The 25713-nt window shown below is 36.8% G+C and overlaps 1 protein-coding gene across 1 annotated transcript; it reads right to left on the bottom strand.

Moving 5' to 3' along the window:
* Nucleotides 1-2897: 2897 nt before the first annotated feature.
* LOC143347731 (uncharacterized) lies at nt 2898-25713 on the bottom strand. Its single transcript, XM_076777197.1, has 9 exons — nt 25681-25713; nt 25412-25537; nt 25224-25341; nt 24093-24354; nt 21234-21350; nt 21060-21150; nt 20850-20986; nt 20035-20167; nt 2898-3119 (listed from the first exon to the last, which is right to left on the bottom strand). Exons 1-9 carry the CDS (start codon nt 25711-25713, stop codon nt 2898-2900), a joined length of 1239 nt encoding a protein of 412 aa, XP_076633312.1.

Raw genomic sequence — 25713 nt, 5'->3', positions numbered from 1 at the left:
GTTTGCAGAGTAAGATAAACATCATAAGATTAGTATCGATAAATCGGTCAATCCGGCACGATGTATCCGTTTGAAGAGCAGGTTGATATGCTTCTTATTTATGGCGAATGCCAACAAAATTCTGTAAGGGCGAAAAACTTGTATGCTGAACGATATCCACATCGGTCTCAGCCTTCGCGTCAAACATTTAAAAATATGTATGATAAACTTAGGCAAACCGGTAGTTTAAGTGTTCGTAAAAGTGAACACCAGAAACGAGTAATTAACGAAGAAATGGAAATCGGTGTGCTCGCTAGTGTGTCTAGAAATTCTCATATTAGTTCGCGACAAATTGAACGCGAATCTGGCATTAGTAGGAGGAGCGTACTTCGCATTTTGCACCGTCACAAATTTCAACCGTATCACGTTAGTCTTCACCAAGAATTGCATGGGAACGACTTCATGAATCGCGTTGAGTTTTGTCGATGGGCTATACGTCAGATTCAAAACAATGAGCTTTTTTTTAATACCGTCTTATTTACTGATGAAGCAACATTCACAAATCACGGGAATGTTAATTTGCATAACATGCATTTATGGGCAGCGGAAAATCCACATTGGCTGCGACAGGTTGAACATCAAAAACAATGGTCTGTGAATGTATGGTGCGGTATCATAGGTGATCAAATTATTGGACCTTATTTTATCAATGGAAATTTGAATGGCAACGTCTATGCTAATTTTATTAAGGACACATTGGGTCTTTTGCTAGAAGAGTTACCTTTATTTACACGACAAACCATGTGGTATCAACATGATGGATGCCCAGCACATTATTCATCGATTGCGCGAAGGGAACTCGATGAAAAATTTCGAAATCGTTGGATTGGACGCGGCGGTCCAATATCGTGGCCAGCTCGTTCACCAGACATAACACCTTTAGATTTCTTTCTGTGGGGAACACTGAAAGAGAAGGTGTACAAAGAAGTACCAACTACATCTCACGATATGCAACAGCGAATTATTGCAGCCTGTGCATCAATAAGTTCTGACGCTGTAAGACTTGCAAGTCAATCAATCGTAAAAAGAATCCAACGGTGCATTGACAGTGATGGTCATCATTTCGAACACCTACTATAAACATGTTTCATTTACTACCAAAACCGTAAGTATTGTTGCGACGGTATGAAGATGCCGCGCAATACCGCGAAATTGCATCGTCGCAATGGTGTGAAGAGGCTTCGCGATGAGGTGAAGCTGCCACATAAAAACGAGCGGATGCGAGATCCCGAGCCTTCCGGTTGCTGAGAAACCGGCAACGTTTTGAAGATTAGAATTACGACAGATCGCAAGGCGAACAGACGTATTGAAAAGCACTGTTGTTAATAAAGTTCCCAGTTTACATTAGTGTGTTACGTTGTGCTGTTTTAATTGTGTTGTGACAATATGAGGCGAGCGACGAGCAATACTCCCCGGCGCAACAGTATTATCGCCTTTCTCTACTTTCTATGACCTTCAATGACCTTGTGTAATAGGTCGTTGAACTCGTTTTAAGATCCTCTATCGTGATACGGAAGTAAAAACATACCGATCCATTTAAAAAAATGGATGTGACCTTCAAATGTCCGAAGTACCTCCACCAGCAAAAAAACTATTATCGCCACCCAATAGCGCCCTTCGTACTATGCAATTTACTTTAGCAAATATTTCTTTGAAACTTATAGTTTCGAAGATATCTGAGGTGCTAATAGTTACTGCCCCACCCTGTATATTTTTTAATCGTAGTATATTAATCATATTTTTTATCTGTTATAATTGTTATAGTATGTAATAAAAAACAATTTATATACAAGGAATTGTGATCAGTGTCTTCATACCGTATCTCCCTCCCCCAATTTGTTACTAATGTTACATCGGTATGATTGCATACATTTTCCATAGTTTTGCTAAACACCACATTGCTCATTAACTTGTATAAATTTTTTCAAAACTTACAAAAACGTTAAAAAGATTTTTAAGATGTATTCTGAAAGTTCATAATTTTATAAAATTGCTACGAAGGAGGGGTAAGAAATTAGATGTTCTTTTTAAATGATGTAAATTGCTTTAAAAAAAAAAACATTCATTTCCGGTATTTCAACCACCAGTTGTATAATTGAAATACATTTTGTAAAGCACAAGTCCTTACATGGTTGATGCATCGCAATGTATTAGTAGCATCAAGATTTTTCAAACACTCGATATCTTTGTAATCACCATCCATGGTCTCGATAGTCATATTTGCATTTTTATCCAATAAATTTGTCAACCAGTCTCGTTTTTGGCATCCCTTAACATACCTGAGAGTCCTTGCATCTTCATCCACTATTGCCGTTGTAATGAATCGTTTGGCCATGATGTACGGAACGATGCCATTTTTCCATGACAATCCATAATGATTTGCCGTCACCCAAGAAGCACGAGAGTTATCCGCTGCAGATAGTAAATTCCATAGATATTGGCTTTTGAAAATGTAATGGGCGAGAAAGGTTCTTTTTCTCAGCACCGATACTTCTTTTACAACAAATACGGGTTTGTCGGTGAACCCTTGTATGCCAACAAACGTTGGTACCATCGTGACAATATCTTTGAAACTTTACCACAATGCGATGTGTCCGCCTCTTATATATTACAAACATTGCTAATGCTACTGTTTATGTGATTCTGCGCACAAGGTTGGACAATAGACAGTATTCGACGACGCGATCATGCAAAATAAAACAATACGCGGTAGTATTTGCTGTCACGTTTTTTTTTGCAATTAAATTCTATTCGCACATCTATGGTGGCGCTCTTAATTGATTCGTTCTGTCACGAGCAATCGTTGACTACAAACGGTCCATACAATGAAGAGTTCTTTCGTTGCAAAACGTTTCATATCAGTTATATCCGTAATAAGCTTTACAAAAATGTGCATACATATCAAAAAGATATCTGTTTCTATCAAAATCAAGACTCAAGTCATTGTACGGATAAAAATCAGAGTGTAAATAAAGTTTCACGTTGGTCAAGTTACATTCATCGAAGGTGCTCGCATCTTTAGACATGATGTTCTTTCGACCAGTCTGCAGCACAAAAATGACGTATCGCGGTTTCTTCAGCTGAGTCGCAGTTTTAACGGCTCACGAATGTTTTATTGTACTTCGCAATAATGGATACTCGTGCAGATCCCACGAACGAAAACTCATGCTTAGGTATTGCCCGCTTTCCAAAATCCGCAACAACGATAGTTTATTCGTATCATACAGTATAATGCGAGGCATTCGCCACTGTATCTTTAATAATTCGACCTCCGGCTCCAGCGCGAAATTTCCAACGATGCAATTGTTATCACTGCGCGCGCGTATAAGAATGAGTTTATGACGAGCGTTGATTACTATATGCTTGTAATCTTCGCAAAAACCCAACAACATGTTGAGCGGTACACAAAAGTTAAAGTAACCTGTCGGTATGTTTGACTGTGTGGCCCATACAGCATTCCGTAAAATTAAAGATTTGTCATATGTTGAGGACACAATGGTTTTGATGGTACTTGTTATTCCAACGTTTCTGTTACGATCGATCTCTACACCATTGAGTTCATATCGAATTTCATCAAACATAAACGCAACATGATTATTTCCGACGTATGCTTCCAACTCCTTATTTGGCTTCTTTTGGGTTGTACGTGTGAGTCTCAATCTTGACGATGCTGTCATCAAAGATCGCTTCGTTTCCAATGTTTAAGATATTAGCATTTCGTACGACAAAACCAAACGATTTCAGAAATTCAAGATTCGATGCAGTGAATTTCGTAGGTGATCGAATTGTCTTCTCGCATGATGGTTCTCGACAGTCAATATTTGATACAGTAAGGTGCGCAGGCAATCGAATTGTCTTCTCTTTGTTTTCACGTGTCGTCTGTTTCACCCGTTCCGCTTCGTTCAATACAAGCATCTTCCACTACAGTCGTTGTCTCCGTACATGCAGTCGAACGATGATCTGTTCCCTTCGAAAATCTAGCAATTGACCGTCTTGGTCCATAACGCGAATCGTCAAATCTGAAATGCTTCGCGCAGTGATCAGAAGGTAAATGATCTGTGCTGGTCTTTCCGATATCTTATATCTAGGTAGAACGGTAGGCGAAAACTCATGTATTGTGTGCGCACATTTGTTATTGCAGTAAGCACCAGTCGTCACGTTGCATACGATGCGAATAATATTTACGTCCATTATATTGATTGACGCATCTGATTCGTGCCATTTTCGCGGTTGTAGCACCCGATTCGTCGAAAACCTCAACAACGAGCCAATAGTGTTGGGTTTGGTAAAATTTATGCTGTAATCGCACTTGATTTCGCTTTTCATCGTATTGTTGTTAGCTCTAAGTATCAAAGGGTTCCCTTCATTACCTCGTGAAAGCGATCGTTGCAAATACATGTGAATGTCGTCCAGCTCATAAGATCCATCGGGGATAATGACTTCCGTATCATCGTTATCGTAGTAAAATTTATCATTTGACAAATTTACATTCGGTATCGTGTAATAAGTCTCAAAGTCCATAAGACCGAGCTCGTAATCACCATTGCTCAAATCGATGGCTGAAAAATAGCTTACTGCGAGAATGCTACTTTGCCCGGTGAGCATTAACGTCAGCGACATGTTCAAACGGATACTGGAGTTAAGGTGTGCAATGACTGTCTTTAAATTGATAGTCAATCGTCTGCAGAAACTGCAAACACAGCTGACAACAATTGCTTTGATTATAGCGCCGATAAGTCATGTGATTATACTCGATTACACTATTCTTAAAATATTGTATCAGTTCCTTCGGCGGTTGAAGATTGCCAAAACTATCAAAATATATGGCGCATGTTCCCCGTTTTGCGTACGCCACCCAATGAGTACCTGGCCCCTCGACAGTATCCAAATTTACGATTCCGCTCTCGTTCCTGCGTACCCCATCTGTTGGTAAAGTATTGCACATAAAAATACCTCTGAAATATGGAATACGCATACGCTTTGCCAGTTGCTGCAGTTGTATGTTGGTGATTACGCCTTCAGGCATTTTAACTTTGACGTTTTTTTTTCCTCTTTGAGACTCCTCGCCCGCGTTTGTACGGTGCGAGATAAAGTCCGTGACCTTCCATGGCGAGATTATGACGTTTCATTCCTTCTAGCTGACGCTGCATTGCCTTCTTATCGTTCACGATCTTTGCGACTCCTGCCGCCCCTCCGACCAATGAGCCAAGAACCTCCAATAAAGGCAAAATCGGTAGGATACCGCCACGTTTCGCCGTTGGAAGTATTCGCTTCTTTGTGGCACTTTTTTTTTCTTTTTCAAGCCCATACCGAATTTTGTCTTGGCCTTCATAGTCGCCCAAATGGTTGTAGCAGCAGCCTTTCCTCCGAGACTGGAATCTCTCGCGGTAATGCGTTCTCGCGCTTTCGCTGCTAGGATGTTGTCAGCCACGTGTCGTTTTATGAAATCATTATGTTGCGAATACGCTATATTATGCTCGCGGCACGCGGCGTCCAGCGGATTGATACCTTGATCGCTTTGCGCCTAACGTTTCTCTAAATGTGTCCCCGGTCTACAAAACTGATAACCTGGACTATGTAATTCAATCGGAAGCGCGTTTATAATGCGAATTAATAGGCCTTTTCCAATTTTTATTGACATTCGCCACAGTTGTCTACCAATGGTGGTGGATTGTCAATGTGCGTTCTGCTGACTCGACAGGTTATATTTCAATACTGATCGTTTCAGCTCTATGCACCACTATAAATAGTGTTGTCATAGGAAACCGTTCATGTTATATTGCGAGACGGAATCCGTTAACGGTTCGGCTTTGCACACGGCGTGGTTTGCACACGGCGTGCAATCGCCCTTTTCTGTTTCGGCGATCGCCGATTGTTAATCGAACCGTTCTTTAGACGAACACCGCGCCGTGAGTTCTCGCACAGACGTGCCTGTTACAGAACGTAATGTATTTCGCCTTTTTTTATAATAAAGTTTTCTGCTGGTTCTGGATCTCCTATTGTCCTCCTATTAACAATAAACAGACCGGCTCTCTCTCTCGAAAGTATCTTCATTTGTATAGTGCCGATAAAATAAGCAGTTCGTACGCCAATCACCTATGATCAAAGTGACTAATGTAGACAAAAAGACACAGTCTCAGAAAGAGGTACGCAAGCATAGAAATATGCTGCCAACCTCTATACGTGGTATCATCTGCGGTCCATCGAATTGCGGTAAAACGAACGTGTTGATTACTTTGTTAGAAAGTCCGCATGGCGTTCGTTTCGAAAACGTATACGTGTACTAGAAATCATTGCAACAATCGAAATATCGATGTCTAAAAAATATATTCTCATCGACAGACGAAATTGGTTATTTTACCTTTTTGAATAACAGCGACGTCGTTCCGCCGAGCGAGGCACTTCCGAATTCCATTTTTATCTTTGATGATGTGATAAGCAAAACGCGGTAAGAGAATGCTTTGCAATGGGTAGGCACTCGGACGTTGACTGTTTCAAAATTCTAAGTAATCAGAGGAGTGGGAGACCTCTCCCTGTGCTCCCGTCTCCTTGCAATATCAGGAATCCCCGTGTATCGCCGGCTGAGACTTCGCGCTCAGGAGCATTCTCATGCTCCTCTGGTTACCTACGCCTGATGTAGATGACATTCTTCGTGGACACAGATTTTTATAATATATCGTGAGCATTACGGTGAGAAAGAAATTAGATACCTTCTGATGATTTAAAATATGATATATTTATTAAAGCAATGAATGATTATATTACAAAACATTACTTTTATGCATCCACGAATTGTGCAAGTTATTGAGTCCTAACCATTTTACATACACACTGTTTCCCTTCTTAAGCAATATTTTTTGAACTAGACACACGTCGGAATTAGCAACGCGTTGCAACTCGTGTTCGTAGAATCCTCCGGCAATTAGTTTTCCATAAACATCTTTCAGCAAATACGTTGCGGGATTAGTTTTCTGTACCTCGGCGATTGTAAATATTTTAGTGCTCCAATTAGGTGTGTAACCTTTCTCAAAAATTGTCTTAAATTTGTTCACACGTACTGCATCTCCTACTTTGAATCGTGATAGAGCGGCAATCTTTACGTGATTATACACCGTTGTTAAGAGCTTAACGGCATTTGTTGGTGTAACGTCAATTGGTCGCATACCGATAGTTCGATGCTTTTGCGCGTTGTAATTTGATACAACGAGTTACAATGAGTCAATCCATTTAGAATTTCCATTAGGCATAAACAGCTTCCACATGTTGTTTATGAGCGTATAATTGAATCGCTCGACGACTGACGCTTTCATCAATGAATACGTTGAATAATGATTTATGTTGTATTTTGACAAAAGTTTTTGCATACTTGCGTTGTAAAATTTGTTTCCTTTGTCGGTCTGCAAATTTTTCGGATACCTCCCACTGTTTTAGATTATCTTCCCGATCGCTATAGAAACTTCATTTCCATTCTTGGTTTTGAGGGGTATACCCCACGCATGCTTACTCAACACATCGATAACAGCGAGTATGTAATGGAAGCCTCTGTCATACCGCGTGTAAGGCCGCATCTCGACCGCGTCCGCTTGCCATAGGTCGTCGTACCTATGTACTATGACGCGTCTTCGGGGAAAATGCCTTCTCGCCGGAGCATGTAATTCTTCCACAAGACACCGTTTCTCAATAGTGGAGGTTTTCTTCTTAGCCATGTATGACTCGCCACTGACGTGAAAACTTAACGTACACGTCTTATCAAACATCAAATCGACGTTCAATGTCACAACGTCGCAAAGCCATAGCGCACAGTGGTCCCAAATCCCGAAAAGTTGGCCAAAATATGAAGGCGTTCTTCAATTTAGCTAAAAATTTGTAGGTAGGGGCTTTCGAGGTCGCTGATTACGAATAAAAAGTCATAATTAGAAAAAACAAATTGGCGACTCCAATATAGCTCACATATATGCAAAAGAAATGTAGGAATCACCAGTTTGCTATACAGGGTGTTCGGCCACCTCTGGAAAAAATTTGAATGGGTGATTCCAGAGGCCAAAATGAAACGAAAATCAAGAATACTAATTTGTTTCTGGAGGCTTCCTTAAAAAGTTATTAACGTTTAAAGTACCGTCCGTATTGAATTTTTTTCTATAAAGTGGGTAGGATTTCAGGGGTATGTATATTCCCCAAAATAATTGTAATTGAGCCCCGCAACCAAAAATAATTTTTTCAGAATGATTTGAAATTTTTTAATTTAATTTTTTAACAACTTTTTAATGAAACCTCAGTTAAGAATTTGATACTCTTGATTTTCGTCTTATTTTGGCCTCTAGAATCTCCCATTTAAATCTTTCCCAGGGGTGGCCACGCACCTTGTATACGTAAAAAATCTAAATGAAAACAAAAGAAAGAGAAAACGAAAGGTAATACCGCACAGATGTTTCATGTCTGTCATAAAGTAAGGCAGATATAAGGCACAGTTTACAACTGGCAGCAGGTCCTTCATATTTATTGATTCTTTGTGCTTTTACATGACAAATGAGAAAAAATGTTTTAGTTAGGAATTCTCAAATTTTATTAATTGTTTCCGAAATAAATAATTTTTCATCTAATTAGTTTAATGCAGATTTATAGTCAATAATGAACGAGATCAACTGGTTCATTATAAAAATATAGAATTTTTAATAATAAAAACTTATTTATGCGTTAGTTTCAAGATTTATTAAATCTAATAATAAGTCCACCCAAAATTATACATTATTTATTTGAAAAAATTTGTTGTATCTGCCATAGTTTCCAAGAAAAAGACCACGTGATTTAGTAACGCGGCCACCCTGCATTATTAAATAGGGTTGTACGATCAGTCAGGCAAAAGGGGCAGCTAATTTTTGCAAATTCTATAAGATCATAATATCAAATACAAGCCTGAAGAGGAATTGTACCGTGATATTGCGGAATATGCAACTTCTTGCTTACTTGTTTGCGATGTATGCATGAAATTTTACATTCTATTTTCAGTAATAAATGTACCGATTTACAAACTTACTGGATAACAATTTTTGATATGTTAATACTCAGAAATGTTCTACTTACTTCCGGGAACAGCATCCATTTTGCAGAATTGAAATTGATGTCTTCTAAAAAAATTTGTGCAAATTTCACTTTACAGTATGTATTGACGCTTACGCTCTCGAGAAACGACTGACTAACGAAACCGAAGTTTGGATCGCAATTACAATTATAAAAATTTTATTTTGGGGTTTTGGCCATGATTTTGCGATTTAGGACCACTGTGCAGCGTGACAATGTCACAACGCCCCCAACGCCACAACGTTCCAACATACCAACATCCCAACGTCCAGCTATTGATGCATTTGTTTTCGGAATTCGGTAATATCCCTCTCGAATTGATTCAGTTGATCTTTCAAACTCTGAATGTAATCTTGAAACATGATTATCTTCTCGTCGAATTCGTCTTGTCGATTTTTTATAATTGTCATGTTTTTTTGCAAGTACAGCTTGTTAATAACATCGCCATCCTCTACAGGCGGTGCTACTTGTCGAACCTTGCACGACTTTCCATCGTAAGTGGCACCAACAATACAAAGAATGTTGTCGCGTACATAATTTCAGAGCATGGTATGCCCTTTCCAACTTTTGTATCTTTCAATAAAGGTTTGATTACATATTTATACTTGTATCCTTTGTTGCCGAATGTTTTACCATACGTATCATGCTTGTACTTATGCGCACTCGTTGTCTGCAGTATGTCCCTATATTTGCGTTCATCAGCCTCAGTATAAATGTCGTTATCTGGATTTTTCTTAAATATCAGTTTATAAAGGCCGGGTGTACCAGAATATCATATGCCATCAATAATTATGTTATTGGTATTGCCCACGTCAACACGTTTATTACCGAGCATCGATCCATCATTGCTGAGATTAACACCGTACACATAATCCATACCAACCTCTACGTCACTGCGTAATACAGGCGTGATGTATGTTTACTCAGCGGACCTAGGTGATTCCGCACAGTTTCTTCACCTTCCGGTGTTTGAAACTGATTTCGAACAGATGTCGAGAAACTGCTGTTTGGACTTTCAAAAACATCTTCGTTTGCTAAGCTTTTTGTCGTTGGTACTGTCTTAATCGGTATAGAGGTCATCGGATTCATATCGGGTAAACTGCTTAATCTTGGTTTTTTTATTTTTGGCGGTTTCGAAAGATTTAACCAGAAATTTGATCGTATTTTATCCGATTCCTTGATATTCGGAGTGAACAACGGTTCGTTTCCGATATCTGTATCATTGTGTAGATCATAATTTTTTAACGTGTTACAGACAATTGTCTTCAGCGGTTCAGTAACAGGCTTAAAGTGTTTTTCCAGCGCAATCTCTTCCTCAATTTTACTAGTTTTCAATTCACGATACTTTCTGCGAATCAAATCGCTTGTTGTTCCAGTCTGTTTCGCTATCCTCTCACAATCTTCAACATTGCTGCTGCTGCTCATGTTGAAACACTGCTTTGTTACCGTATCGGAAATAACTGGGCATGTTACGATGTTGCAAAGTCATTAAATCCTTTTCTATAGATCATTTTTTAAATCGTCAAAAACATCTAATTTCATTCCCCTCCTCCTCTTTACCGACCTCTGATCGTTACCTCTTCTTTTTATCGAAGATATTTAATTTCATTCCCGCTCCTCTTTTTACCGACCTCTGATAATTACCGCCGCACCCTCCCCCGAACCCCAGGCTTAGAGTTCTCCTTATATACCTAGTAACGCTGGATTGTTCGACTGCTATAAACCTTGCCTAGCCGCGAGTCTTGGCGGCCAGTCGCTAACAGCTTACTACAATGGTTTAGTCTTTCCTAGATGCTTTATCTTGCTTGGCGTTGCATACAATCTGGTCGCTTTTCCTTACCATAAACTTCTCTTTAGCGCGAGTCTAGGAGGCGAGTTGATTTGGCCTCAACGAATTCAAATACTAGGTGTGTTCCCCTCCAACATTCAATTCTTGTTCCTTTGTTCAGAACAGATAGTAGCCTAACGGACCGTAGTTACTGATTCTGAAGTACTATACAGGGTGTTCGGCCACCCCTGAGAAAAATTTTAATGAGAGATTCTAGAGGCGAATATAAGACGAAAATGAAGAATACCATTTCGTTGATCGAGGCTTCGTTAAAAAGTTATTAACGTTTAAAGTTTCGCCTGTAGAATGGCAATCCGCGGACAGCTACGTTCGCGCGGAAGGTTGTGACAGGCCAGTGTTAGTGGTTCTCACGCAGCATGAAAAATTCTACTTACCGACGTTATCGCAGCCTTAGATTTTGGTCTATTTATGGGAACGCGAACAACACTTTACCACCGACGAGGTATACGAGTAGACCTATCACCTAATGTATTCTTTCGGCCCGATTCTCTGGGGCTCTAGAGCCCCATTACCATTTCCGTGTCACTCGCAACGTTACCAACAGATTTCGAAATGAACAAAAGAGGAAGTGAGACAGAAAATGAAATTTCAGAAATAGTATTATTTTTTAACGAAATGAAAGCTGTACGGTCCATAATTGGACATTAATTGATTAATTTCATTGGAATAATCAATCGATTAAGGTTATTTAAAAATTTCAAGATTATTAAAATACCTAAGAATTTATCTCATTGATACGTACACCGCAAATCCTCTATTTTTTATTTTAAATTGTAATACATCATTTATTTAAAAAATAACTCGGCAAAAACGTATTTGCGACTCGAAATCAGTATTATCAAACCGCGTATCGGGGGCCCCAGAAACTCCTCATTCCACTTTCGCACACTATGCCCAATTGCGTATACGTGAACTCGTAAAGTTTCGGAAGAGGCGAGAAGAACAGGCTGATACCCGCTTTCCTTCTCGCTCTTGCATCGTTGACGTCGCTTACATTTCTCGAAAGCAGGCCTAGCATCGCCAATCGCCACACGTTCGAATCGTCAGTAAACGGCAAAAGCCATCGTGACCGACAGACCTTACATTTCTCGAAATCGGACCTGGACGCTTTTTGAACATTTATTGACTTTTCATGCGAAGCGATCATGCACTATACACAGGGTGTTTGGCCACTCCTGGGAAAAATTTTAATAGAGGATTCTAGAGGCCAAAATAAGACGAAAATCAAGAATACCAATTTGTTAATGGAGGCTTCGTTAAAAAGTTATTAACAATTAAATTCAAAAATTTCAAATCGTTCTGGAAAAATTATTTTCGGCTGCGGGGGTCAATTACAATCATATTTGGTGAATACACATGTCTTCGATATCCTATCCACTTTCGAGAAAAAAAATCGGATAGGTGCTGAAATTTTTCGGCGAAAGAAAGACTTTTGAATCGTTTTGGAAAAATTATTTTTAGTTGCAGGGGTCAATTGCAAGCATTTTTGGTCAACAGACATACCCCCGAAATCCTACTCAGTTTCGAGAAAAAAATTCCTTAACGAAAATCTAATTTCTGGCCAGAAATGTCTGCCCGAATTTTCATGCGAATCTTTAAAACGTCATAACTTCTGAACGGATTGGACGATTTTAATGTTTAAAAAAGCAAACTACGCGTATTTTGGTGGAGACAAATGATGTACAAATCGCAAAACTATTCGAAAGGTTGGTCCTTGACCCCGCAAAATGAGAAAAACCCCATAAAAATGGTCCAATTTTCAAACAGCCATAACTCCTACAATTGTGAATATATTTCAATGAAACTTTTTTCTGAAGTAGAGCTCATGGGTACCTACAAAAAAGTATTAGACAACTTTTCTGTAGAACATCAAACAAAATTACTAAAAATGAAAAAGGAATTTTTAACAAAAATCGACAGGGGGTAGGTGCCTAAATTTTTCGACGAAAAAAAAAAATTTCAAATCGTTCTGAAAAAATTATTGTCGGTTCCGGGGGTCAATTGCAATCATTTTTGGTGAATACACATACACCCGAAATCTTGCGCATTTTTGAGAAAAAAATTCAGTACTGTCGGAACTTTAAACGTTAATATCCGTTTAACGAAGCCTTCATCAATAAATTGATATTCTTGATTTTCGTCTTATTTTGGCCTCTAGAATCCACCATTAAAATTTTTCGCAGGGGTGGCCGAACACCCTGTATACATATAAAGTTGTATAGCTTTCGCCGTATACCTACTTTCTAATCATATGGGAAAATTTTAAAATATAAAAAAATGTAAGAATACTGTAGAATTTTTGCAATGGAGAATTATTGAAGGAAAATGAATTGATTATATCCATATGTATATATCGGACACATCCCTCGCAAACACGCTGCAAACAATGAGAAGAAAAATGCCAATCTGTCTTTTTTAAAAACCCTGCAACTGATCTTTGGCTTGCAACTCGTCCTCTTTATTTAGCAATTATTATAAACGTAGACTCATTAAAATTTGTAGAAGTAACAAAGTTATAGTCATTTAAAGGGAAGAGTACCCAGCGGTTAATAATCATATCAGAAATTTTAAATGCGTTTTTCTTGAAACCATTTTTTCGAAACTGGCTGACATAATATCACGAATTCAAATTGATTAATGGATTTGAAATTTATAGAAACATGCCTGTAAATATAAATTAATTGGAAATAAAACAAGTTAATCTACATTCAAAGAAGAAAGGCTTGATGATGAATGGAGAAGACTGAAGATGATTTTTCAAGTGGTTGAAATAAATTTTACATAATACAATTAACTATAATTTATCCCTATCTTCTGCAATATAGAAAAATTTTATATTGTATATTTAATTTTTATTTTGATTTTAATTTCAAGCTTTAGCCTTTGGATGACTATGTGGGGCAAACAAAACACGCATGCTGTTGCTAGGGGTCGTGTCTTTTTATTTCATACGGAACCTTGCGACTCTCTCCGTTATCCAACTAACGCGTTTCGCGTTTTCGATCGCCTCGCTCGCGTTTCTGGAAAACAAAAACCGATCCCCTATTTCGGGGGAACGTCCATGCGTCGCCGTCCAACCATTGTTGCCGTGGCGAAATCGACTTTTTCACCTTCGCCTTCGAAAAAGAGTAAGTAAAAGAGTTTCCTTCATTGAAAGAAGAAAAATTTTCCAGTCTTTTATTTTAATATGATTGATTTCAACGAATCAGCGTTTTTTTAAATTGCTAAACAAAGAGGACAAATAGGACAGTATTTCCAAATTGTTTCAAATTTAAAAATTTAAAATTACATTGAAATTCATTCGGTTGTTTAGACTCAATCGCATAAATAGTATAAATATATGAACGCACGTCCATAAGCATAGTAAAAATATGTCTTTTTTTTAATAGTTAAAATATGATTAGGGAGTCTTGAAACGTGTATTTCCGTTAAAAAATTTCAAAAATTTTTTTTACATTATGGTATTTTGCTTATACGCGCATACATAGGTCGGAAAGTAAAAAATGCCTGGGCAGTCGAGATTCGATATCGCATGCCGTGATGCTAGGTCGAATTTCAGTTGTGTTGAGAGTAAGAAGGGTAGACTCACATTCGCCGCCTTTCTCGAATCCCCGAAGCTATACGAAACGCCAGAACTCATATACAAGGTGGTTGTGCATTGTGTGTGTAAGTGGAGGGGCAGTTTCCTTTGGCCACAGGCTTGCCGTCTGATAATACTGCACTGCCAACTCACATGTATTTACGCACACACTACAGCTTTCTGCCCATCAATACTAATTCAGTGAATAGTTTCTCAACTGATCGCCATCCATGAGAAGAGGCCGCTAACATCACCTCCGAATTTTCAGGTCGGTATGGCAGTCAGATTCGGCCGCGAAAGTCCATAAGGTGATTGGTCTACTCGTATACCTCGTCTGTGACTTTACGTTGAATAAGATTCAACCTGTCTTATAAAAATCTTATAAACAATTAAATATATTTCAATTTAAAAATGTAAAAAGGATTTGTAGGATAAATGAAATTTTCGCATCGATTTGCGTTCACGTTGAACAATGCAACGATACTAGCAGCTGACTGTGCCAACAATCGACGAAATTCAGAGAAACAACTGCCGAACAGGCCCCCGATTCTTACGTCACCAGTGTGGCCAGATCGGACATAATTGAGTGCATCGAAATCGACAATAGTGACCACGAATTTCTTTAGCGTCTAACGGAGTGGTGGGGATAGCAGGCATATACTACCGTATAAGCCACGTATACGTGAGCTCGGCACGTCGCACAATTTCGGGAAAACGATAAAGAACACTAGCGTGAGACTTTCCTTCTTGCTCTTGTAAAAGAGAAACAGCTGTAATACGACCTCGCGATAATCGGCATGCGATTTCAAGTCACGACTGTCCCAGTATTTTTATTTTCCGACCTATGTAAGGTATAAGGAAAGTACCATAATGAAAAAAAAATTTCGAAAATTTTTTTTAGCGGAAATACACGTTTTAAGACCCCCTGATCATATTGTGACTATTAATAAAAAAGACATTTTTTTTGTATCTATGCTATTAACACGATTGCGCCTAAACAGTTGAATGAATTTTAATGAAACTTTACATTTAAATTTTAAGTTCTCGTTTCAAGGTCTGATTAGATTTTGAGCGTAATCAGCTTCTGGATAATAATGATTATATGTCTTGTAGTTTTATAATTATTTCAATACATATACATTATTTGTAAAAATTTTTTTAAACGTTTTATATAAATCTTAAGAAGGTTCAAAATCAAATAAACTTTATCTCTATTTTTTCTATCTGCTGTTACAGCAGTGACTCATGCAGGTTGATGACAGTGTTATATTTATACTCCTCGCGGGTCGCTTGGTCGTAGAAACGACGAGGATGGAGAAAGAAGGGGCGTAGATACATGTACATCCATAGCCCAATCTCCGTAGGTTTTTAAAGGACAATAATTAAAAATAAAATTCTATTGCACGAATAGCAGTTAATTTAATGTATTCCGGTAATGAATTCAGTAGGGAATAAAAAAAAAAGAAAAGACGTATGTGGACATTTTAATATACGACGTGTGGTAATGTTACAAATAAATAAGGATTTATTACATCCTAATGGAAGGAGGGAAATTGAGATCCTGTTGGAAAATTCCGACACCCCCTTTCCTGCTCTGAATACGACCAGCGGCCGAGCCCCGAAGGGCTGTTTGGCGACGACAGGCCCTGGCCTACACGGCGCCAGGCCCATCGTAAATTACGGGCGGACACTTGAGGACCTTTTCGCCAGGGCAGACGAGCATTTTCCCAGGCCGGGAAAATGCCTTCACTTCGTTTGGAACGTCTAACTGCGTTACATCGTGCGGAGCTCAGCGTTCGCACAAGAATATCATTGTACTTTCCAGCCGTTTCTTATAATCCATCAGATTTCCATTGAACGGTAACGTGCACGTTATTGTTTTTCCAATATTTAAATTATTTTGTTATGTAAAGTTAAGTCAAATATACAGGGTGTTCGGCCACCCCTTGGAAAAATTTTAATGAGAGATTTTAGAGGCCAAAATAAGACGAAAATCAAGAATATCAATTTCTTGACTGAGGCCTCATTAAAAAGTTATTAACAATCAAATTAAAAAATTTCAAATCATTCTGGAAAAATTATTTTCGGTTGCGGGGGTCAATGACAGTTATTTTCGGTGAATACACATACCTCCGAAATGCTACCCACTTTCGAGAAAAAAAATCGGGTAGGTGCTGAAATTTTTCGACGACGGAAAAAATTTCAAATCATTCTGGAAAAATTATTTTCGGTTGCGGGGGTCAATTACAATCACTTTGGTGAATAGATATACCCCCGAAATCCTGTGCATTTTCGAGAAAAAAATTCAGTACAGGTGAAACTTTAAACGTTAATAACTTTTTAACGAAGCCGCAATCAACAAATTGGTATACTTGATTTTCGTCTTATTTTGGACTCTAGAATCTCCCATTAAAATTTTTCCCAGGTGTGGCCGAACACCCTGTATAACATTTGATTCTGTGTAATAAATTGATACGGTTATTGAAAAACATAGCGGGAAAAATCAGTAGTAATCTATTTCTGTAGCAATTCATTTTCCTATTTAAATCATATCTTTACAAAATATTCGGTACTGAAGATTGTTACAGCGTGCACGGTAGTGGTTAAGAGTTTTTCATTTTAATGAACCCTTAATTAAGCCTTTACGAGTGATACTGCTTTGAACAACATTATTCTAAAATATTTGTAGAAAACGTTTTTAATGTGGTTTAGGTAGGTATGCAATGTATAAGATTTCGTTTAATTTTTCCTTTCTAGAAAAAATAGGAGAAAAGTTTATTTGATCTTAATCCTTCTTAAAATTTATATAAATCGTTTTAAAAATTTTTTACAAATAATGTATATGTATCGAAATAATTATAAAATTATAAGACGTATAATCATCATTATCCGGGAGCTGATCACGGTCAAAATCTAATCAGACCTTGAAACGAGAACATAAAATTTAAATGTAAAGTTCCATTGAAATTCATTCAGCTGTTTAGACGCAATCATGTTACTAGCATAGGAACAAAAAAAAATTTATTTTTTTTTAATAGTCACAACATGATCAGGAGGTCCAAAAACGTTTATTTCCGCTAAATAAAATTTTCGAAATTTTTTTTTCATTATGGTACCTTCCTTATACCTTACATAGGTCAGAAAGTAAAAATGCGGGGGCAGTCGAGACTTGGAATCGTATGCCGATTATCGCGAGGTCGTATATCAGCTGTTTCTCTTTTACAAGAGCAAGAAGGAAAGGCTCACGCTAGTGTTCTTTATCGTTTTCCCGAAATTGTGCGACGTGTTTATTTAATTGCATAGTGGTTAGTGTTCGAAAGGATTATTTGTGGACACTTGCGAACACTGTGAACAATTGTGGACTGTGTTTGATCGCTGTGGATGATTTTTGTGCCTAAGATTGTGTATTGGAAGTGGCATTCACCCTTTCTCTGTGAAAATCTCGTCGGACGAGTTTTGACATGTCCTTCTCGATTTTCATAAGACAGGTTGAATCTTTTCAACGTAAGGATTTCGCATTCCCATGAGTGGATACAAAAATCTAAGGCTGTCGATAACGTCGGTAAGTAAAATTTTTCATGCTGCGTGAGAATCACTAGCACTGGTCTGCTGCAATCTTCCATGCGTACTTACGCAGCTGTTCGCGGTTTGCCGTTCTACAGGTAGAACTTTAAACGTTAATAACTTTTTAACAAAGCCTCAATCAACAAATTGCTATTCTTGATTTTCGTCTCATTTTGGGCTCTAGAATCTCCCGTTAAAATTGTTTCCCAGGGGTGGCCAAACACCCCGTGTAGGTCCCAAAATAGGCTTATTCTCATTCTAACTTCGAATTCGAACACGATCATTTCACGTCACATCATTCCTCGTTAGCCTTATCGTAGACCTCTAGTTGTTGTAATCGAATAGTTTTAGACACCACTGTAAAATATATTGTTGCGACGGATTGAAGATGCATCGTTGCGGCAACGTGAAGGCTGTTCCGCAACGATGTGAAGCTGCCCCTTCGAACGAGCGGGAGCGAGGTCCCGTGTCTTCCGGTTGCTAGAGGAACCGGCAACGGTTTAAAAGAACAAAACTACAAGAGACTTCGTAGAGTGAGAGCGTGTTACCAAAGCTCTGTTAATAAAGTTCCTTGTTCGTTAGTTTGTGTTCCTAGTTTTGGGTTCATAATTTGTGTGTTACAATGAGTTTGACAAGAAACGCCTCGCCCCGACGCAACAATATATTTAACTACATTTACGAATTTTTGCAACACATAACTACTACGCGCCCGACTGCGTAGGTGATATCTTGCGAACAAATTATCCGAAATCCAAAATCCAAAGATATTCTTAATATAGATAAGTTTGGTTACGGCATGAACTAGGATCTTTTCAAAAAAACGAAAAATGGCAAAATGGCAGCTATTTTACGAAAAAATACTGAATATTTTCATATATTCGGTTGCTTTTTTGTTAATAACAGAAAAAGTATTGCATATATCGCAATTATCCTAGTTCTTGCCATAGAGAGATCAATTCTAAAGATACTGTATAAATTTTGATGTTGATATCTTGAATAGTTGTATGTAATATGAAAAATGTAGTTTCGAGAAAAACAGCTTTAAAATTTCTCGTCCAGTTGTTATACCTGCGCGTGGTACATTTCAGCAGGATATAACTTCGTTAGTTTTCCGAATTTCAATTTAAGATTTGGTAGATACATTTTCGAGACTACATACTAAAAGAGAACGCAAAAAAAATTCTATTTTTTAAATACCACATAGTAGAATGGCCCCTTAAGCAAAATCGTAACTTGTTTATCGTCCAAGATTTATTACTTTCATTTAAAAAGTAGTGAAGCTATATAATGTTTTCTACCGATATGTTTGATAAAATCTTATCAGGTGGTACCCAGTAGATCTCAGCAAGTATTCATTCGATTAATTATAGTTAGAAAATAACAATATTAGAATCAGTAAAATATAAAGTTAGTAATACTTTTGATGATAAATGCATATTTTTTCGTTTTGGGGCCCCAAATACACATTTTAACTATGCCAGTTAACACTCTGTATATTAGTTTGACACAACTTGATTGACAAACTGTCTTCGATGAAGTGTATTAAACAAACAATAGGATAGTGTAACCAGTTTAGAAATAGCCGTGAACAAGTAAAAATCTAGTCCAGACACACATTTAAATAATAGCATTGAATAATCATACGGTGTAACAATTTTATTTACATATACGTATCTATCGTAATATCGCGACTTTTTACTACATTTCCTCTGGATTTACGTCGATCGATTAGTAAAGCACTTCTGACAGAAAAAGGATACTTTACAGAGCAATAGTAACAAGGAGTTATTGTTGCATTGACAACAATATTGTGAAATACGACATGCACGTTTTAATAGTCTTAAAATTAAATTTTATATTAATTAATACTCGTCTACTAATGTGTGATAAATCATAGTTCCATTATCTTCATACTATTACATACCGTTCCAAAATTCTCTATATTCATCTCGTATAATCCTCCTGCTGTCAATGTACATTTTCTACTGCATCTTATTTGCATCACACGGAGTAATTTTTGTACTTCCAGCGGTGTTTGATACCATTCGGACATGTATCTATCAGAATTTAATGAAATTGTTTAAATGTATCAACGTATTTGATACATTCTTGTATATTTAACCATGAAAACTTTTAATTCAGTATAAGCATACACAAACATAATCCCATTTACTTAACATTAAACCTAGCGACATTTCATGTATACCCACTCCTATGAAGACCAGTTTAATGATCAGTCTTCCTTTTTCTCTTTTACGAGGTAGCGTCTTTTACAAAAAAATATAAATCGTTCAACTGGTCAGATAACCGACAGTGATAGGCAAGACAGATTACACATTTTCCTCAAAAAAACAAACAATGAGAATAGAAGTGAATATTGAAAAATTCATTGTAGGTATACTATAAGAAAGGTCGTGAAGTTAAATGTCTCTAAAATAACATTGTACGTTTGAAATTCTAAACGAAATTTTAAAAACGGTCGTTTGGTCGATCGTGGCAAGTCTAGTGTTATATCTTTCAAATTTTGAATGATGAATAGGTCTTAAATGGGCATTGAACGAATTTTTAAACAGATATTAATTGATTTGCTTGGAAGGAGCATTAGTAAGTTCAGAGAGGTTGTATGTACAAGAAAATGGTCACTCTTTGATATAATATACTTAAATGAAAATGCACAATAACCTATAAAATAACTTAGTAGCTCGTTTATCGTCAACTTTTTTTGCATTGGAAACTTACATGTTGGTGACTATGTTTAAACTGTAATCTACAAGCATTTGTCCAGGTAAACTGAGAATGAACAAATGAAAGTTTTGAGCAGCGAAGAAAATACCGTATCTGAAAGCTTGATCAGGTTCGTGCATGTGTACAACAGCCTGGGAAATAAAATTTCGATTTGTTTAACAGTCCGTAGAAACAACATTATCGAAAGATATACATGTGTCTTACTTGAAATGCTGTGATGCTAATACCTATCATATTAAGTCCAATAAGAATTAAGTAACTTATTCGATTTACATTATTCAGGATCTCGAAAAACCTTGAACCAGAGTGTAACGATAAATCAGTTAAACACCATAAAACTTTTTGTTTTTAGTTTAATGTTATTTAATTGATACGAACTTGATAGCTTTAGTGTGGACTATAACGCACTGCCTAAAGTCTTGATATCCGTTGCCGTTCGAAGCACCTCCATTTTTAGTCATATTATTATTTTCAGTTGCTTTTCCAATCTTATATCTGTATTTATCAGAATTACTCGTATTAACAAAATTGTGTTTATTTCTATGCAAGTAATGGATATAAAAACTGGTGAACTCGATATAGAATAGTTATGATGCTCTGTCCTAAGCATGTACTATACCTACATGCGGCGCGAACAATTTTTCACAAACTATTTTGTTCAAGGTTAACAATGATAATACGGCAAATCTTGGATAACTGTAAGAATCACGGGACCAAAGTTTCTTGGTTATAAAAGGACAGTTAATTTTCAGGTCCCAGAAAGGCATAATCCGAGCTATACCGTTCGGCTTTGTATCTTGCCATACATTGAAATGAGCACCGAATGTGAAACATATTAATATGATTCATAATTATACCACCGCATGGCACCTTATGAACCACTCTTATACGTGCAGTCCAGACTTTATATTTTGATTGTTAGTATGGAATAATATAATATAAATACAAATTCAAATTGATTTTTTCTTGTATTTAGCTGTATGATATTACAAATATTGATAACATAATTATCAGATGTTTACATGGGTATAACGATATTACAATACTTACGAGAGGATAAATATAATAGTAGTCTGACACTTGTACTATTCACTTATCCAATCGAAAATGACTCGCAGTTATCCAAGCATTGTTGTATGTTTTATTTATTATTTGGAGATCATCTAGTGCAGCTAAAATGTTTAACCTGTCTTAAACAACTCAGTAGAAAACAATTTTTCTATTTCATGAAGAAAATAATTTTTCGGTAGAAAACGATTTCAAGGTGTACGTTTCAGATATAACGAATAATTATTCGAAGAATGTTGGATCTTAAACTTTCTTTTCTATAATATTTATGGTTTGACATGAATCGTGATAGTTGTATTTAAATTAAAAATATTTTTTTCAAAGGTTCATTTAGATAAAATTCGTGGATGTTTGAAAAAATATTAAGCCAATTAATGTTTAACTATTTCCTAATCCTTAATTTCGACTGGTTTGTTTTCTTCTTCGGGTATTTTTGCGACTCTTGTTTAAATTTATTAGAAGAGTTCTGAAAATATGTAAAAAAATTTGATATGTCGACTATCACAATTTGTCCAATTCTTACAAAATGCAAAAATAGCTAGCAATGTGTGCTGGGTCCCCTAGGAAATTAAAATATGGTTGCTACTATTGGGAGACGAAGTGATGGCACACTACCCACACACTAAAAGATGCAAGGGTCAGGGGGAATCCCCTTCACTTGTTAGGATCTTGGTTATTACAGTGGCTCCTCGCTAATGTTTGTTATTTTTTCCCTCGATATGGTCCACAGAGTCATTCCCGTCAATTCCTAGAACTATTTCGGCGATACGATCGGTAATAACACAATAAATCACCAAAAGAACAAAAATAATATTTTCTAATTTAATACTTTTGAATTATTTTAATTGCGATGCTGAGCTTTCTCCAATGAAAATGATACCAAACAAAACCATATTTACACTTCTAAGAATTAGAAAAAGAATATAAAATATATTTATAATCTACTTTTTATAATAGTAATGTAACTAAGTTCAGAAATATCAATAAAAGAAAAAAAGAGTAATACTATAATGCAAATATAAAAGGATGATTATACATAAAAGACACATAACATTATTTTTGTTAATAATAAATTAAAACCTTTGAAAAGAAATCTTAAGAATAGGGAATGTAGGAAAAAAATAAAACAATTCATAAAATAGTATAAACAATAGAATAGAGTAGGATCTCATGGGTCTGGTCATTAAACGTTCACATATACGACTAACCTTCCTCGAAAATGTTGAAAGCAAAGTTTAAAAATGAAAAGAAATATACAGAGTGTTCGGCCACCTCTGTGAAACATTTTAATGGTAGATTCTAGAGGTCAAAATAAGACGAAAGTCAGGAATTCCAATTTGTTGATTGAGGCTCCATTAAAATGTTATTAACGTTTAAAGTTCTGCCTCCAGAACGGCAATCTGCGAATAGCTGCGTGCAAGCGACAGGTTCGGACAGGACAGTTCTAATGGGTCTCACTCCCAAATCTGTAAAGCTCTCGGTACGTCAGTAAGCAGAGTTTCTCATGCTGAGTGAGAACCACTGTCGTATGCACGCAACTGTTCGCAGATTACCGTTTTACGGGCAGAAATCTAAACGTTAATAACTTTTTAACGAGACCTCAATCAACAAATTGGTATTCTTGATTTTCGTTTTATTTTGGTCTCTAGAATCTCCCATTAAAATTTTTCCCAGGGGTGGCCGAAGATCCTGTATAAGAATGTTGAACTCACTAAAACGATTCGAAAAAATAAAAAATGAATATGTTAAAAGACGTAATGTTTTTAACAAATCAGCCTTCCTACTTCAAATTTGAGTTACAATGCGAATATCATGTAATTTGTAAAAAAAACTACACACTCTGACTTTCGAATGATTTTAGAACCTGTAGTATAAATGAACAGTGAATAATTTTCTCTACTGCACTCACTGGATTCCGGAAATAAACCGTTTTTGGATAATGTTCACGTCGCGAAACCAAGTCAGCGAATATTAGGAAGGGATTACTGTATTGAGTAAGTCGACCACAAACCAAGGCCAAGCCATGAACCTAAACAGTGAAATGTATTAGGTGGAGCCTATGGATGATTTCTTTTGCTCCTTGTGTCGTTTAGCTTGTGACGAGTATACCAACATCTTGTCTCTCAATAATATAGTGTGCAAGGTTTCAAATGTCACAATTATATTTACCCGCATACGGCGAATAATCCAACAGCGTGATGAACTATTACCATGTATAAAGAATCTGCGGAGACTATTGTTATTATAACACTAATCGCACTGATAGTACCGTGAATATATATGCTATAAAAGTACTCGTCGTTATTTACGAAGTAATAAACTTTTAGTAGTTGTACTCGCCGTCGGGACTCGTTTAGCGGTACGACAATGTCCATAAACGGATTAATCAGTGGAAGCGATATAAACAGTACCAAAAATGATAATAAGATGCCTGAAAAGTATACACATTACTTTTGTCAGTATAGGTATACAAAATACTGAATGTCCACAAAAATTAGGGACTTTCTTCAAAATCAATAACTCGTTTCAACATAAATCGAAACATTTTGCACTTTGAAGTTTGTATATGGAGGTGTGAACAGTTAAAGTTGGCGAGTATAACTTTGAACGGGTGCTGTTTAAATTTCTATCGCATATACTCTGACCAAAATTGGGCAGATATTACGTTGCAAATTAAATTTCATCGCTACGACACATAATTCTGTGCTATTATAATATACGTGTGGTGTTTCGGAAATGGAACTTTTACGAGTAGAAATTCATCAATTGTTAGGTTACGATTTTTTAAAAGGTGTATAATGCCGCAATGAATATTTAAGATACTAATATGAATTTAAAACCGTTAGAATGATGTGTAACATTTGAGAAATGTAACACTGGATTACACGAAATGCACCGAACTCGTACAAACCTCGTGAAACTGGGCTGGGAAGTATAGAACGTCCAGCAGACAGTCTACATTTTTTGTTTACTGATTTCCATCTGTTTTGAGATTCAGAGCACCGAATCCGAGGCAAACATTTTTAAAATAGAGATGAAATTTAATAACCGAGTTACGTGCCTTCATGATGACTACTATGACATGTTAATATGAAATTTGGATGTAGTGCACGAAATATTCTGCCTGTAAACTTTAATGCATTTTACCTCCATAACGCAGCTTTAGCGAAACTCTCAGTAGCAATATGGTATAGGACTTTGGATTGATAATTTTACGAGGAATTAATTCCGAAAATGAGTCGAAAATTTGTATAAAAACTCCAATGGAAAATCTGTTGAAAATTACGTGAAAGCACTTACTTCTGTATAGTTGGGCAATTTTGCTCCCTCTCTCGGTGAGAACTTCTAGATAATGCAGTTCATTGGCGAGCTTTAATTCCTCCCATTCTTCTTTCACGGAGACATATATTTCTTTGAACTATAATGTTGCGTATTTCTATGATTCTGTGCACATAATAAGCTCCATTTACTGTAGAAAGTGTACATACATGTTGTCTGTTGAGATGAAGATTTAATAATTTTACAATACTGATAGCAGCTGTAATTAAATGTGGTTGGGTCTCGATGACCCCGTCCCAATCCTTCTCGGATAACGACAACTGCATTTGGAAAATCTACCGAAATGCATGTTGCGATTGTGAAACAATATTGTCTGTTTATTCACGTTGAAACTTAGGATTCGTTATTTTTCAAGTTGTATATCCAATATTGTTAATATTGAACATTATTCATTAATTAATCGGCTATTTCCACTTACCGAAGGCAGTAATATGCTAGCGTTAATACACAT

This window comes from Colletes latitarsis, chromosome 2 (genome assembly GCF_051014445.1).
Source record: "Colletes latitarsis isolate SP2378_abdomen chromosome 2, iyColLati1, whole genome shotgun sequence".
Classification (NCBI taxonomy): domain Eukaryota; kingdom Metazoa; phylum Arthropoda; class Insecta; order Hymenoptera; family Colletidae; genus Colletes; species Colletes latitarsis.
The sequence above is the reverse complement of the archived record's forward strand: the minus strand, read 5'-3'. Positions and strand labels throughout refer to the sequence as shown.

Coding starts and splice junctions, on each gene's coding strand:
- LOC143347731 (XM_076777197.1), bottom strand. CDS start 25,713: ATGTGTATTAACGCTAGCATATTACTGCCTTCG. Junction 25,342..25,411: donor TTCATCTCAACAGACAACAT/GTATGTACACTT, acceptor GCAACATTATAG/TTCAAAGAAATATATGTCTC. Junction 21,351..24,092: donor GGATTATTCGCCGTATGCGG/GTAAATATAATT, acceptor TGATAAATACAG/ATATAAGATTGGAAAAGCAA.